At 36.9% G+C, this 17,190-nt stretch overlaps 1 protein-coding gene across 2 annotated transcripts in view; it reads right to left on the bottom strand.

Annotated features, from left to right (window-relative positions):
- Positions 1 to 11,272, bottom strand: part of MSS51 (MSS51 mitochondrial translational activator) — a 187,356-nt gene extending 176,084 nt beyond the window's left edge. The window contains exon 1 of one of the 2 annotated variants that reach the window (XM_053695057.1): positions 11,128 to 11,272. Coding sequence is in view for 1 of the 2 variants with exons in the window: in XM_053695055.1 (XP_053551030.1) it covers positions 4,832 to 4,944 (113 nt within the window). In the remaining variant the exon portion in view is untranslated. Of the gene's footprint in view, positions 1 to 4,831; positions 4,989 to 11,127 lie in introns of those variants that run through there. The other variant, XM_053695055.1, reaches the window with a different exon arrangement.
- Between the last annotated feature and the right edge of the window lie 5,918 nt (positions 11,273 to 17,190).

Raw genomic sequence — 17,190 nt, 5'->3', positions numbered from 1 at the left:
TTGACGGAAATCCTTAGTCGCCTGCAAGTAAAACTTCAGGGCACGGACCACGTCCAGGTTATGCAACATACGCTCCTTCTTAGAAGAAGGGTTAGGACATAATGAAGGAACAACGATATCCTGATTAATATTCTTATTAGAAACAACCTTAGGAAGGAACCCAGGTGTGGTACGTAAAACCACCTTATCAGAATGGAAGATAAGATAAGGCGAATCACATTGTAATGCTGAAAGCTCAGAAACTCTACGAGCAGAAGCAATAACAACCAAAAACAAAACTTTCCAAGATAACAACTTAATATCTATGGAATGCATTGGTTCAAACGGAACCCCTTGAAGAACATTAAGAACTAAATTCAAACTCCAGGGTGGAGCAATTGGTCTAAACACAGGCTTAATCCTGGTTAGAGCCTGACAAAAAGACTGAACGTCTGGAACATCTGCCAAACGTTTGTGTAGCAAAATTGACAAAGCAGAAATTTGTCCTTTTAAGGAACTCGCTAATAACCCTTTCTCCAATCCTTCTTGGAGAAAGGACAGAATCCTGGGAATCCTAACTTTACTCCATGAGTAGCCCTTGGATTCACACCAAAAAAGATATTTACGCCATATCTTATGATAGATCTTTCTGGTGACAGGCTTACATACCTGAATCAAAGTATCAATGCGTTCAATCTCCTAGAAGTCAGCTGCAGAGAAATTAGATTTGGATGTTGGAAAGGACCTTGAATGAGAAGGTCCTGACTCACTGGAAGTTTCCACGGAGGCAGAGAGGACATGTCCACTAGATCTGCATACCAAGTCCTGTGTGGCCACGCAGGCGCAATTAGAATTACTTAACCTCTCTCCTGTTTGATCCGAGCAATCACCCGGGGAAGGAGAGGTAACGGTGGAAACGCATAAGCTAGGTTGAACGACCAAGGCACTGCCAAGGCATTTATCAGTTTGGCCTGAGGATCCCTCAACCTGGATCCGTATCTTGGGAGCTTGGCATTCTGTCGAGACGCCATCAGATCCAATTCCAGTCTGCCCCATCGGAGAATCAGTGAGGCAAATACCTCCGGATGGAGTTCCCACTCCCCCTGATGAAAAGCCTGTCGGCTTAAAAAGTCTGCTTCCTAGTTGTCCACTCCTGGGATGTAGATTGCTGACAGATAACAAGAGTGGGCCTCCGCCCATCAAATTATCTTGGATACTTCTGTCATCGCTAAGGAACTCCTCGTTCCTCCCTGATGATTGATGTAAGCCACAGTCGTGATGTTGTCCAACTGGAATCTGATGAATTTGGTCGAAGCCAACTGAGGCCATGCTGAAGCGCATTGAATATTGCTCTCAATTCCAGAATATTGATTGGAAGTAGAGACTCCACCTGAGTCCATACATCCTGAGCCTTCAGGGAATTCCAGACTGCACCCCAGCCCAGTAGACTGGCGTCCGTTGTCACTATCACCCACGAGGGTCTGTGGAAACACGTCCCTTGGGACAGATGAGTCGGCGACAACCACCAAAGAAGAGAGTTTCTGGTCTCTTGATCCAGATTTATCTGAGGAGATAAGTTTGCATAATCCCCATTCCACTGTCCAAGCATGCACAGTTGCAATGGTCTAAGATGAAAACGAGCAAACGGAATGATGTCCATTGCTACCACCATCAATCCAATTACCTCCATACACTGAGCCACTGATGGCCGACGATGGGACTGAAGGGCTTGGCATGTATTTAGAATTTTTGACTTTCTGACCTCCATCTGAAAAATCTTCATGGCTATAGAATCTATCAGAGTTCCCAAGAAGGGAACCTTTGACTGTGGAATTAGTGAACTCTTTTCTAGATTCACCTTCCATCTGTGAGTTCTCAGAAAGGACAACACTGTGTCTGTATGAGACTTTGTTAGATGATAAGTTGACATCTGAAATATCGTCCAGATGAGGTGCCACTGCTATGCCCCGCGGCCTGAGAACTGCCAGAAGGAACCCTAGAACCTTTGTGAAGATTCTGGGTGCTGTGGCCAACCCGAATGGGAAGAGCCACAAACTGAAAATGTTTGTCCAGGAAGGCAAACCTTAGGTACTGATGATGATCCTTGTGAATAGGAATATGAAGGTATGCATCCTTCATGTCCACGGTAGTCATATATATTGACCCCCCTGGATCATTGGTAAAATTGTTTGGATAGTCTCCATCTTGAAAGATGGGACTCTGAGAAATTTGTTTAGACTCTTGAGATCTAAAATAGGTCTGAACGTTCCCACTTTTTTGGGAACCATGAAAAGATTTGAGTAAAACCTCTGTCCCTGTTCTCGTCTTGGAACGGGACAAATTACTCCTATAGTAGAAAGATCTCTTACACAACATAAGAACGCCTCTCTTTTTATCTGGTCTCAGACAATCATGAAAGAAGAAATCTCCCTCTTGGGAGAATACTTTTGAATTCCAATTGATACCCGTGGGTCACGATTTCCAGTGCCCAGGGGTCCTTAACATCTCTTGCCCAAGCCTGGGCAAAGAAAGAAGTCTGCCCCCTACTAGATCCGGTCCCGGATCGGGGGCCGTCCCTTCATGCTGTCTTTGTAGTAGCAGCGGGCTTCTTGGGTTGTTTACCCTTGTTCCAAGCCTGGTTGGGTCTCCAGACGGACTTGGCCTGAGCAAAATTCCCTTCCTGCTTTGTGGAGGAAGAGGAAGAAGAGGGTACTCCTTTAAAGTTCCGAAAGGAATGAAAATTATTTTGTTTACCCCTCATCTTAACAGACTTATCCTGAGGTAGAGTGTGACCTTTACCTCCCGTAATGTCAGAAATGATTTTCTTCAACTCCTGCCAGAATAGGGTCTTACCCTTGAAAGGAATCGCCAAGAGCTTTGACTTAGATGACACATCAGCAGACCACGATTTTAACCATAACGCTCTACGCGCTAAAAAGGCAAATCCTGCATTTTTAGCCGCCAACTTAGCAATTTGGAAGGCGGCATCAGTGATAAAAGAATTAGCTAGCCTGAGAGCCTTAATTCTATCTAAAATATCCTCTAAAGGGGTCTCAATTTTAAGAGACTCTTCCAAGGCGTCAAACCAGAAAGCCGCTGCAGTAGTAACTGGGACAATGGCTGTCGGTTGTAAAAGGAAACCCTGATGAATAAATAACTTCTTTAGAAAACCTTCTAATTTCTTATCCATAGGTTCTTTGAACGTACAGCTGTCCTCAAAAGGAATAGTTGTACACTTAGCCAGGGTAGAAGTATCTCCCTCCACCTTAGGGACAGTCTGCCAAGAGTCCCAAATGGTGTCTGATATGGGATACATTTTCTTAAAATTAGGAGGAGGAGAGAACGGTATACCCGGTCTGTCCCACTCCTTCTTGATAATCTCCGAGATTCTCTTAGGAACCGGAAAAACATCAGTGTAAGCGGGTACTTCTAGATATTTGTCCATTTTACACAATTTCTCTGGTGGTACCATAGTAGGGTCACAGTCATCCAGAATCGCTAAGACCTCCCGAAGTAACAGGCGGAGGTGTTCCAGCTTAAATTTAAAGGACATGACGTCCGAATCTGTCTGAGGTAACACACTTCCCGGTTCCAAAAGTTCTCCCTCAGACAAGATTTTCCTGACCCCTAACTCAGATCCCTGTGAGGGTACATCGGAAATATCCAACAAAGCATCAGAGGACTCAACATTCACATTGATTCCTGTCCTACTGCGTTTACCCTGTAACACTGGTAACTTGGATAATACCTCTGTAAGGGTAGATGACATAACTGCAGCCATATCCTGCAGAGTAAAAGAATTAGACGCGGTTGAAGAACTCTGCGTCGCTTTGGTGGGCGTTAAAGGTTGTGACACTTGGGGAGAATTAGGCGGCATATCCTGATTCTCTTCAGACTGAGAGCCATCCTTAGGCACACTTTCTTTACATAAAATATGCTTTTTACATTGTAAGGCCCTTTCAATACAAGAGGTACACAAAGTAAGAGGGGGTTCCACAATGGCCTCTAAACACATAGAACAAGGAGTTTCCTCAAGTTCAGACATGTTAAACAGACTAGCAGTAGCCACAATAGTCAACTTTAATCTTATTTAGTGATTCAAAACATTTTTAGAAAAAAATGTACTGCACCTTTAAATAATAAAAGCGCAACAATTTTTCTGCACTGCACCAAAAACGATTTTTTAGAACTAAAAAATTATACTAAACAGTTCAAATTTGCCAAAAATTATAGCACCATTTGAGAAAAACTAAATCACTCTGTAAAAAGTCTTTTTTATCTTATAAATAAACTTTAAACAACAATAACAGCCCCTGCACCTCGCCACAGCTCTGCTGTGGCGCCTACCTGCCCCCAGGGTACTCAAAATAGATTCAGCAATGATCCGGTGACTGAATTTAAACTTTAGGTCCCAACGGAGCTAGTGCCTGCTGCCTTCTAGTGAGGAGAAAACTACGCATCTGAGCATGCGAAATAGGCCCCGCCCATTTTGGGTGTCGCATGAACAGTCTCCATAACTGCATGGGAAGCGTTTTTAACAAGCCATGTGGTCCTCTAATGTTTTCACACACATATATTAATATGCCATTATTAAACTGACTCCATAACCGCATGTGTAAGCGGTTTTAATAAGCCATGTGGTCTTTATCAAATATAGAAAATGTCACAGCTGCCTCTCCCAGTATCAAGCCCCTATTGAGTTACATAAGCATAGTAATCAATATGTATTAAACAGTAATTACAGTAACACCCTAATCCTTCTGGGTCTACTGCTTACTCCTTCCCTTACAGGGAATAATGTCAGCCAGTTCTGATATAACAAGTCTCCTCAGAAATAAAAGACTGAACATACCTCAATGCTGCTTGTAGCATGGCACTGTTCTCCACACTGAAGATTTTTCTTGCACTACCTTCAGAAACTCTGTGGGAACCAGAATGGATCTTAGTAACGTCTGCTAATATCATCAACCTCAGGGCAGAGAAAAAAAGGATCTCTTCATTCCTCTTGGGAATCCAGATTGACGATTTCTCCCTGAGGAAAATAGTACTCATCAGTACCATTTTAAAATAAAAAAATTCTTGATTGAAGAATCTAAAACTAACACCTCACTTTACCTCTTCCTATTACTAACACAGGCAAAGAGAATGACTGGGGGTGGAGGGAAGGGAGGAGCTATATATACAGCTCTGTTGTGGTGCTCTTTGCCACTTCCTGTTAGCAGGAGGATAAATCCCACAAGTAAGGATGAAATCCGTGGACTCGTCATATCTTGTAGAAGAAAGGCCCTTTTAAGGGCTATTGATAGTTTAGTTTAGGCTAGGGTTTTTTTTATTTGGGGGGGGGGCTTTTTTATTTTGATAGGGCTATTAGATTAGGTGTAATTAGTTTAAATATCTTGTAATTTGTTTATTATTTTCTGTAATTTAGTGTTTGCTTGTTTTTTGTACTTTAGCTAATTTAATTTATTTAATTATAGTGTACTGTTAGGTGTTATTGTAACTTAGGCTAGGTTTTATTTTACAGGTACTTTTGTATTTATTTTAGCTAGGTAGTTATTAAATAGGTAATAACTATTTAATAACTATTCTACCTAGTTAAAATAAATACAAACTTGCCTGTAAAATAAAAATAAACCCTAAAATAGCTACAATGTAACTATTAGTTATACAGTATTGTAGCTAGCTTAGGGTTTATTTTACAGGTAAGTATTTAGTTTTAAATATGAATTATTTAGGTAATATTAATTTTTCTTTAGATTTATTATAATTATATTTAAGTTAGGGGGTGTTAGGGTTAGACTTAGCTTTAGGGGTTAATACATTTAGTATAGTGGCGGCGACATTGGGGGCGGCAGATTAGGGGTTAATAAATGTAGGTAGGTGGCAGCGATTTTAGGGACGGCAGATTAGGGGTTAATAATATTTAACTAGTGTTTGTGAGGCGGGAGTGCAGCGGTTTAAGGGTTAATATGTTCATTATAGTTGCGGCGATGTCTGGAGCGGCAGATTAGGGGTTAAACATTTTATTTTAGTGTTTGCGATGCGGGAGGGCCTCGGTTTAGGGGTTAATAGGTAGTTTATGGGTGTTAGTGTACTTTTTAGCCCTTTAGTTATGAGTTTTATGCTATGGCGTTGTAGTGTAAAACTCATAACTACTGACGCTTAAATGCGTTAGGACTCTTGACGGGGTAGGGTGTACTGCTCACTTTTTGGCCTCCCAGGACAGACTCTGCATACCGGCACTATGGAAGTCCCATAGAAAAAAGACTTTACGAAGTTTACGTAAGTCGTTTTGCGGTAAGGCCAAAAAAGTGTGCGGTGTCCCTAAACCTGCAAGACTCGTAATACCAGCGGTAGTGAAAAAGCAGCGTTAGGACCTGTTAATGCTGCTTTTTCAGCCTAACGCTAAACTCGTAATCTAGCCGTATGTTTATAATTGAAATAAATGTATAAAAAGTGTTTTAAATGGATATGGTATATGACATGCTTTTTGACTAGGCAATATAAGCCCCATAACAAGACACCCTGTGTTCAGGGGGAAAAGTGTCTTTAGATAATTCCACCAGGGAAATATGACTGCCGAGCATTCCTAAATAATTTCGCCAAGCTAGAGACCTTTAGCTAATCGGCCCCTATCTGACCTCCAGAAGTTAGCGCTTCTAAGGCTATTGTTTGAGCAGAGACGTTTTACTTTCCACTTGTAATATTAGCGTGAGAATAGGAGCGCTATTGATTTAACTTGAGCAGTGCTAGCGCTGAGTAGCACTAATATTTTTTCTTTCCACTTGTATTCTAGCCATATATATTTACAATTTATTTATTTTTATTTTTTGATGGTGTACAGCTGGTAACAGGAAACTCTAGGGGGTCAATTTATCAAGCTGTGGCATACATATGTGCCCCTGTCTGCTGCAGCTCGCCTCTGGGGGCTGAATTCTGCTGCCGGAATTCAGCATTACACAAAAACGCAGTTTTGCGCTCTTGCGCAATGCCGCCCACTGCCCACGCACAGCCAAACACGTGCTGGCAGGAGCTTACAATCTCCCCGGTCGGACGAGGTGGCGAAGAGCTTAGGGAAGCAGTGGTCTGATGACCGCAGCTTCATAAATACGTACTACAGATTCTCTTGTGAGAACCTGCAGTCGTAGAGGGGTGAAAGACTGTCAAAGCCGTTGACTAATCGACCCCTAGGTATACTTGTGCCTAATTGGCTTAACAGCCATATACTTTTCTCAACTGACACTGATGGTACTGGGCACCTCACTTTGAATATGTGTTTAACACATATTAAACAATGTTCTAACAAAGTAGATCTTTTTTTGACACAAGAATGTTTCTTTAATATGAAACTGTATGCCAAATAAAAAGACATTCCTAATCTGAAAACATGTAAAAAAAGTAATATGAGTAAAGTATTGCATGATTTGGAACTGAACCAAAAAGGCTTTGTAACCCAAACCATGCGCTGTCTCCTAATACTGCAGATTTAATGTAGCACCAATAGCAGAAGAAACCGGATCTCCAGTCTAGGCTGTTAAACTTCCTTCACACTTTAGACTGTTCCATATAATTTATAGGATTTATAAGGTTTTCTTCACTAGCGTCTAATTAAGGAATTGCTTGGCTTTATTTTATTTTTTTATTTAGCCCTTAGGTATTGTGTTTTACATTATTTGTTATATTTAATCATTCTTACAAATGACTATGCGTTTGGCATGTGTACAAACAAAAATATGGATTCAGAGGAATTGTTTGTCACAAAAAAAAATCAATTTCCTATGGGAAAGATCTTTATGGCAGTTGGACTGCAGCTTTAAAGGGACATAATACTCATATGATAAATCACTTAAAACTAATGCAGTATAACTGTAAAAAGCTGACAGGAAAATATCACCTGAGCATCTATATGTAAAAAAGGAAGATATTTTACCTCACAATTTCCTTAGCTCAGCAGAGTAAGTTCTGTGTAAAAAGTTATACTCAGTTACTGCCCAGCTGCAGGTAAAAAAAAAATTGAAAATGAAGAAATGAACAACAGCCAATCAGCATCAACAGTGCTGAGGTCATGAACTCTTTTACTGTGATCTCATGAGATTTCACTTAACTCTCATGAGATTTCATAGTAAACTTATTTAAACTGAATAGGGAAATAACATCAGAGTGCATGAGGCTCAATCCTTCAGCTGTCCCGGGACAGACATATTGATTTGCTGCTTAGAAGTCCTTTACAATGGGATGTGGCTACTGAGAAACTTTTGAGGTAAAATATCTTCCTTTTTTACATAGAGATGCTCAGGTGATATTTTCTAGTCCGCTTTTTACAGCTATACTGCATCACTTTCAAGTGTTTAAACATGTGGGTATTATGTCCCTTTAACTTTGAAAAGGCTAAAGTAATAGCTAGTGCTACTGCTACAAGACAACATCAATGCAATAAAGCTTTTTTTTTTAAAGTCTTTTTTATATCTGTCTCATTTCTCTCTATAATGTTGTTCTTCTCCCCCTTTCCCTCTCCTATCTATTTCTGGCAGCACTTTCTTTATAAATAAGTGTATATGGCACTGGCAAGGCAAGCAAGCAGCAAGCTGACTAAGCATAAAGGTAAAAGAAAAGAAAACTGACTGGAATGGACCTTGATCCATCCTTAAAGGGTCACTGAACCCACATTTTTTCTTTTGTGTCGCAGATAAAGCATGCAATTTTAAGCAACTTTCTAAATTTACTCCTATTGTCACATTTTCTTCATTCTCTTGGTATCTTTATTTAAAAAGCAAGAATGTAAGTTTAGATGCCGGCCCAGTTTTGGTGAACAACCTGGGTTGTTCTTGCTGATTAGTGGATAAATTCACCCACCAATAAACAAGTGCTGTCCAGGGTTCTTAACCAACAATTGTCTGGCTCCTTTGCTTAGATGCCTTCTTTTTCAAATAAAGATAGCAAGAGAACAAAGAAAATTGATAATAGGAGTAACTTAGAAAGTTGTTTAAAATTGCATGCTCTATCTGAATCACGAAAGAAAAAAGTTGGGTTCAGTGTCCCTTTTAAATGTCGTCAGGATTGACCAAGAACAAAAGTGAAGTTTACATACTTATTGGCTGACACAGGAATCCATCAACCGACAAGGATATTGCTGGGTCGTTATTACATTTTAAATCTTTCTTAGCAGCACAAAAGCCTTTATTTTATTTATTTATTTATTTGTTTATTATTTTTTCATTTGTTTTCTCACTAAAAAGAACAATTGTTAATCATATTTCTAATGAAGGCAAAAAAGTTGCAATGTGTTTAATTGTAGCATTTGTGCAAAAATGGATGCACATCTAACGTGGTGTTATTAAGGGTCTTATTTAAATATTCCCATTCTCAGAACAGTCTTAACTATCCCCACAATTTTTATTTATCCGAAGAGCCATGCAAAACAACTTTTTATATTCTTAGGTGATTTTATTTTTTATTTTCTAAGCTATTCTAAACCATTAGAAAAACATCTGTTTGAATTAGCAAAACCGCTTTATTTACAGGGGCTTTAACAGACCATCACAGTAGCAAAATATGCCAAAGTAGGAGTAAAATATTTTGCTAATATATTCATTATTGTAAATGACAGCCTAAAATATTTGATTATATATTTTTTTTCACTTCATAGTATAAATTCATAGCCTCATGCTATTTCATATTGTTTTAAGTAATTTTATAATTAACATTTTTAAACAACCATAAATTTCATTACAATGAAAAATGAAAATAACTGATAACTATCCTTGTTGGGGGGGTATGTGTTGATTATGATTGGCTAATGGGTAGGTTTAGCTCCCAGTATACCCTGATAATTGCTGGAATTCTGTGTATGCATTAATAGCACTTGTTTTACTAAACCAGGGTATACTTGTCAATTCTAAAAGTGAGGTTTAAATTTTTATACTACTATTCTAAACTTAAGTTTTCTGAAAAGATTTAATAAATTATTTAAATACTGAATTATTTAAAGCTATTTCTAGAAATTTAAAAAAAAGACATTTATAGAGACCTAATGGTAAAAAAAAAGTATTCTAACTCATTAAAGCACTGGCCTCTATATTCTAAAACTAGTTAGGTGTCAGTTTGGACAAAAAAATAAATACTCTGATTAAACGGAAATTTATTTCCCCCCTTATGTCTCTTTCTTTAAACCTAGTTTATTTTATTCAGGGTAGATTATGTTTCATTTAAAAAATGGAAAGAGGTTTTCAGTCAGCAATGAAATCTACCCTGTAGTAAATTATGCTGGAGAGACAGATGCCAATCATGATATTCCAAGGCAGAAACATATTTGGACATGTCCACAGATAGTCTGTTTTATTTATAGTGTTGGTTGTGTAAATGATTCTTTTTAAAAGCTGAAACATTTCAATAAAATGTTAAAATTATTTTCTATAAAATAACTACTTAGTTATAAAAATCACAAACGATATCTAAATTCAGAAAATAACCTATATGCCACATAATAATAAATAATTAAATACCGGTTGTATGATATAGAGTTTAAAAGAATAAACATTTAACAGTAACAAAAATACAATATAAGTGTGTGTGTGTGTGTGTGTATATTTTTTATATATTTTATATACACACACACACATATATATATATATATATATATATATATATATATATATGTATATATAAAAAGAAATAATTTGTAGTGTGTGTATATATATATATATATATGTATATGTATATATATATATATATATATATATATATATATATATATATATATATATATATACACTATATTTTTATTTATGTATTCATTGTGTTACAAAGTAAATTGATGTAACTACCAAAAGATAATGAACCATATAAGAAATGTAAAATAAAATGCTCACATGATATATGTTTACCTATGAAAAAAAATCACACATCTTGCAAATGCAAATTACATTTTAAGAACCCGTTTTCTTTCTTTTTTTGGTAAAGTTGAGGAATTAATAGATAGAATATGTTTAACTTATTTTGGATTAGCATATTTGCATAGATATAAAGGGAAAAAAAGAATATATCAAATAATAAACAAAATATAGATCTGTTCCCTATTTTTTATGCATAAAGTTAAAGAAGTTGAAAGCAAAAACAAAATAATTAAAAATGTATATTTGTATTGGTTACCTTGTTTTGTGCCTTCTGTCTTGCTTTATCTTTTCTGTTATATCTTCTTTGAACTTGGGGCAGGAAAGTGATTGCAGTCTCTCCACCCCATCCTAAAACCAAACATGTCCCTTGGGTAGTTCTTCAGCTGCCAAAATGTTTTAACAACCTGTCTGTCTATTAATACCCACCAGGGCTCTGTCTCGCTCTCGACAGGTTGACAAATGTGTTATGAGGTAATGTTTTGACCCTCACCGGCTGTAGATGTCAGCAACTAATACAAATGACTTCATATTAACCACACATTTCTTTTACTAAACAAATTTAACTGGCAAGCAAGTTGCAGTAATTATAAAACTATATTTTACAGGTGTTAAATACTAGCTAAATATCAATCAGATTTTGCATCAGGACCATTAACTAGCGGCAATCCTGTTTGTAGAGATTTGTGATGAGGACCAATCAAGATTCTTGGTGCAAAAATAATTTTTCCGAACCTCCGTAGCAAAAGGTCAAACAAACTTGTGCTTTTCATTGCTTTCAAGAAATGGAAAAGTTTTTTTTCTCAGTATTTCAAACACTTTTAGAAAATAAATGTGTACTATGGAAAAAAGCTATCATATAAAATGCAAATAGTAAATTATGTTTTTATGCCATTCTCTATAGAGTATGTGGAAAACAACATAATTTCTATTTTCTATATATTTTAAACACATATGGCTAGATTACTAGTGGAGCAGTATTTTGTGTTTTCGTTATAGAGAAAACACTGCTAGGAATTTAATTTTTGCTCTAGTCGGGTTTAGCTGGTATTACAAGTTAGAAGTAAACTTTTTTATCCAGCGGGTAACTGGTAAAGTCAAAATTTGAAAATCTCGATCCCATTCACGCATTCCCCCATAGGAGTCAATGGAAAAAAGTAAAAAAAAAAAATCCCCACTGTCGCACAAACACCATAACATATTCTCAATAGTGCTAGCCCGACATGAAATTATAAATATTTCAAATAAATATTTCTACATATATCTGATGGTTTTGTAAACAAATATATATTTAATATACAGTATATATCATTTCCAAGCAGGGACTGCACTCACTGGATTTAAATAAATAAATTATTATTTATTAAGTGGTAATGTTTCGGGGTTCGCAGACCCTTTCCTCAGACCAGGAAGGGGTCTTCGAACCCCGAAACGTTACCACTTAATAAAAAATAATTTATTTATCTAAATCCAGTGAGTGCAGTCCCTGCTTGGAAATTCTACTGATAATTTGACTCTGCACCCTGGTTGAAGACATATTGAAATTGTGAGTGCAAATACACAAGGAGGATATATATATATATATATATATATATATATATATATATAATTTATATATATATATATATATATATATAAATACTTAGAACATATTCTGCTATGTGTAGAACATTGGAATGTGAAATATTTACCTTACAGTAAATACATAGTTAAAACCTGTATAAAATATGATTATTGCATAAATGTATTTTTAGTTGTTTTCCTATTACGGGCTCTAAGTAATTACAGTATATGTACACGCATATAGATATATATATGTCTGTAAATACTTATATACACACATATAAATACATTAATATATATGTACACACACACACGTGTGTGTGTATATGTATGTATATATATATATATATATATATATATATATATATATATATATATATATATATATACAGTCGTATGCAAAAGTTTAGGCACCCCTGACAACTTCCATGATTTTCATTTATAAATAATGAGTGTTTGGATCAGCAATTTCATTTTGATCTATCAAATAATTGAAGCACACAGTAATATTTCAGTAGTGAAATTAGGTTTATTGGATTAACAGAAAATGTGCAATATGCATCAAAATGAAATTAGACAGGTGCATACATTTGGGTACCCCAACAGAAATATTGCAATAATAATTAATAGAGCCTCCTTTAGCAGAAATAACAACCTCTAGAGACGCTTCCTATAGCCTGTAATGAGTGTCTAGATTCTGGATGAAGGTATTTTGGACCAGTTCAGTTAGGTTTGATGGTTGCCGAGCATGGACAGCCCGCTTCAAATCACCCCACAGATTTTCAATGATATTCAGGTCTGGGGACTGGGATGGCCATTCCAGAACATTGTACTTGTTCCTCTGCATAAATACCAGAGTAGATTTTGAGCAGTGTTTTGGGTCGTTGCCTTGTTGAAATATCTAGCTCCGGCGTAACTTCAACTTTGTGACTGATTCCTCAACATTATTCTCAAGTATCTGCTGATATTGAGTGGAATCCATGCGACCCTCAACTTTAACAAGATTCCCAGTACCGGCACTGGCCACACAGCCCCACAGCATGATGGAACATCCACCAAATATTACTGTGGCTAGCAAGTGTTTGTCTTGGAACGCAGTGTTCTTTTGCCGCCATGCATAACGCCCCTTGTTATGACCAAATAACTCAATCTTTGTTTCATCAGTCCACAGCACTTTCTTCCAAAATGAAGCTGGCTTGTCCAAATGTGCGTTTGCATACTTCAAGTGACTCTGTTTGTGGCGTGTGTGCAGAAAAGGTTTCTTCCGCATCACTCTCCCATACAGCTTCTCCTTGTGCAAAGTGTGCTGAATTGTTGAACGATGCACAGTGACACCATCTGCAGCAAGATGACCAAGCATGAATAAGGGGCTGTGACCCCGAAACCTCGCTATTCAACTGTGTCATTAAAACTTTTTTAAGTGCTGAATACCTTGCTTCATATTTTCTGCAGCAAGATGATGTTGTAGGTCTTTGGAGGTGGTCTGTGGGCTGTTTTTGACCGTTCTCACCATCCTTTGCCTTTCCGTTATTTAACTTCTGGCCTTAACAATAACTGTGCCTGTGGTCTTCCATTTCCTCACTATGTTCCTCACAGTGGATACTGACGGCTTAAATCTCTGCAATAGCTTTTTGTAGCCTTTTCCTAAACCATAATGTTGTTTGTTTTCAGGTAATTTGAGAGTTGTTTTGAGGCCCCCATGTTGCCACTCTTCAGAGGAAAGTCAAAGAGAACAACAACTTGCAATTGGCCACCTTAAATACCTTTTCTCATGATTGGATGCACCTGTCTATGAAGTTCAAGGCTTAATGGACTCACTAAACCAATTGTGTGTTCCAATTAATCAGTGCTAGGTAGTTACAGGTATTCAAATCAACAAAATGACAAGGGTGCCCAAATGTATGCACCGGTCTAATTTTGTTTTGATGCATATTGCACATTTTCTGTTAATCCAATAAATCTAATTTCACTACTGAAATATTACTGTGTCCTTCGGTTATTTAATAGATCAAAATGAAATTGCTGATCCAAACACCCAATTATTTATAAATGAAAATCATGGAAATTGTCATGGGTGCCTAAACATTTGCATACGACTGTATATACATACACATACATATCCATCATTAGACATGTATATGTATGTATCTCAATGTTAAAGCCCTTCGGTTGCTTTTTTTTTTCTAACACCCCCAAAATCTCATATCTATGCACCTTTATAATATTTGTGTGCAATATTTTTTGAGAATAATTATTAAACATTGTTAAAGGGGGGGGGGGGGGGTACTAAGGCACTACTAGGTTGTAAAATGGTTAGTCAACACCAGAATTTTTGCTGTTTTAAAAGATAGATAATCCCTTAATTACCTATTCCCCAGTTTTGCATAACCAACACAGTTATAATACATGTTTACCTCTGTAATTACCTTGTATCTAAGCCTCTGCAAACTGCCCCTTATTTCAGTTCTTTTGACAGAATTGCATTTTAGCCAATCAGTGCTCACTCCTCTGTAAATTCACGTGCATGAGCTCAATGTTATCTATATGAAACATATGACCTAACGCCCTCTAGCGGTTAAAATGCATTTAGATTAGAGGCGGCCTTCAAGGTCTAAGAAATTAGCATATGAACTTCCTAGGTTTAGCATTCAACTAAGAATACCAAGAGAACAAAGCAAAGTTAGTGATGAAAGTAAATTGGAAAGCTGTTTAAAATGACATGCCCTATCTGAATCATGAAAGTTTTTTGGACTTGACTGTCCCTTTAATATGAGTGCAACTGTACTTTGTAATATATTTTTGATGTGTTGTGTGATACTTTTTTGTTTTGCCAAACACAGTTAACCACAGTTTTGATTCTAGCGCAATTCGCAATTACGCTAGCACAATAGCAATTTTGCTCAACTTGTAATAGCAGCACAATTTTAACGGAGTGCAAACAATCACAAAAAGCCTCGCAAAATCGTTTTCATTCCACTTGTAATCTAGCCCATATTAGGGTATTGGTTACACATTTATCATCAGTTCATTGTCTCAAAACACCACAATGTAGGATTATATACTTATGTTATTCAATATAAACCATAATAGAGGAAGAATGCAATTTAGAGGGACAGGCTAGTCAAAATTAAACTTTCATTATTCAGAGAGGGCATGTAATTTTAAACCACTTTCCAATTTACTTTTTTTTTTGTATTCTTAGTTGAAAGCTAATCCTAGATAGAAATTAGCATATGACCCTAAGGCCTTGAAGGCTGCCTCTTATCTGAATGCATTTAACAGTTTTTCACAGCTAGAGGGTGTTAGTTCATGTGTGCCATATATAGATAACATACTGCTCACGCCGGTGGCGTTACTTATGAGAGGGCACTGATTGGCTAAAATGCAAGTCTGTCAAAAGAAATTAAATAAGGGGGCAGTTTGCAGAGGCTTAAATACAAGGTAATCACATAGGTAAAAAGTATATTAATATTACTGTGTTGGTTATGCAAAACTGGGGAATGGGTAATAAAAGGATAATTTATGTTTTTCAACAATAAAAATTCTGGAGTAGGCTGATGTATTTTAATCTCCCTGAGGAGATTAAAAGAAAACAAGTTAGTTATTTGCTGGTTTTTTCTCCACCATTTTTTTTAATGTTTACTTTGATTTAGCATATTTGTTTTTACTATAGGAGCACTGTGTAATATCCCTGCTATAAATAACATGAACATTATCATTGGTGAAAAAGTGACCGTTATCCAGTTGAAGTATTCTACATATACTATTCGCATCAGTTACAAAAATGATGGAGGAAATTAATTCCTGAGGAATTTGTATACAGAACCACAAGGTAAATATACTCCATTCCATATATAACAACAATATCTGCTATACAACACTATACACATATCTTACAATTATTAAAAAATACTAGTTGATAAGCCTGCCCAGAGGGCAGTCTATTTGTTAAAAATGCAACCCCCCAAGCTACAAAAAATAAAAAAGTAAAAATACAGAAAAAATAAACAAAGCTATCCAAAATAATAAAATTAAACCTAAACTAATACCCCTATAAAAATCTGTGGCGGCGGCGCTCATCGGCAGCGGTGGTCCTCGGTGGCATGGAGGCTCTTCTTCATCCTATGTCCATCCTATGTCCATCGTATACTGAATATTGAATGTAAGGTACCGCAATCAATTTGGGGTACCTTGCATTCCTATTGGCTGAATTTTTCAAAACAGCCAATAGGATTAGAGCTACTGAAATCCTATTGGCTGTTCAAATCAGCCAATAAGATTTCAGTAGCTCTCATCCTATTGGCTGATTTTGAAAATTTCAGCCAATGGGAATGCAAGGTACCCCAATAAATATGGGGTACCTTGAATTCAATCTTCAGTGTGTGGCAGAAGATCACATCTGGGATGACCGCTCCAGACCTCCGCTCCGCGCCGCCTTCGCTGTGGATGAAGATGATGGACCCGCTTGGAAGAAGACCTTCTCCGCCGGACTTCTGAAACCTTGAGTACCTATTTGGGTATTAGTGTTGGTTTTTTTTTGGGGGGGGGGTTTGTTTTTTTAGATTAGGATTTATTGAGCAATTTGCAAAGAAGCTGAATGCCCTTTTAAGGGCAGTGAAAAAGAGCTGAATGCCCTTTTAAAGGGACATGAAACCCAAATTGTTTCTTTCTTGATTTAGAAAGAGCATGAAATTTTAAGCAATTTTCTAATTTACTTCTTTGATCTAATTTGCTTTATTTTTTGCTATCGTTTGCTGAA

The sequence above is a fragment of the Bombina bombina genome, chromosome 11, assembly GCF_027579735.1.
Source record: "Bombina bombina isolate aBomBom1 chromosome 11, aBomBom1.pri, whole genome shotgun sequence".
NCBI classification, from domain to species: domain Eukaryota; kingdom Metazoa; phylum Chordata; class Amphibia; order Anura; family Bombinatoridae; genus Bombina; species Bombina bombina.
This window is presented reverse-complemented; position numbering and strand designations above follow the sequence as displayed.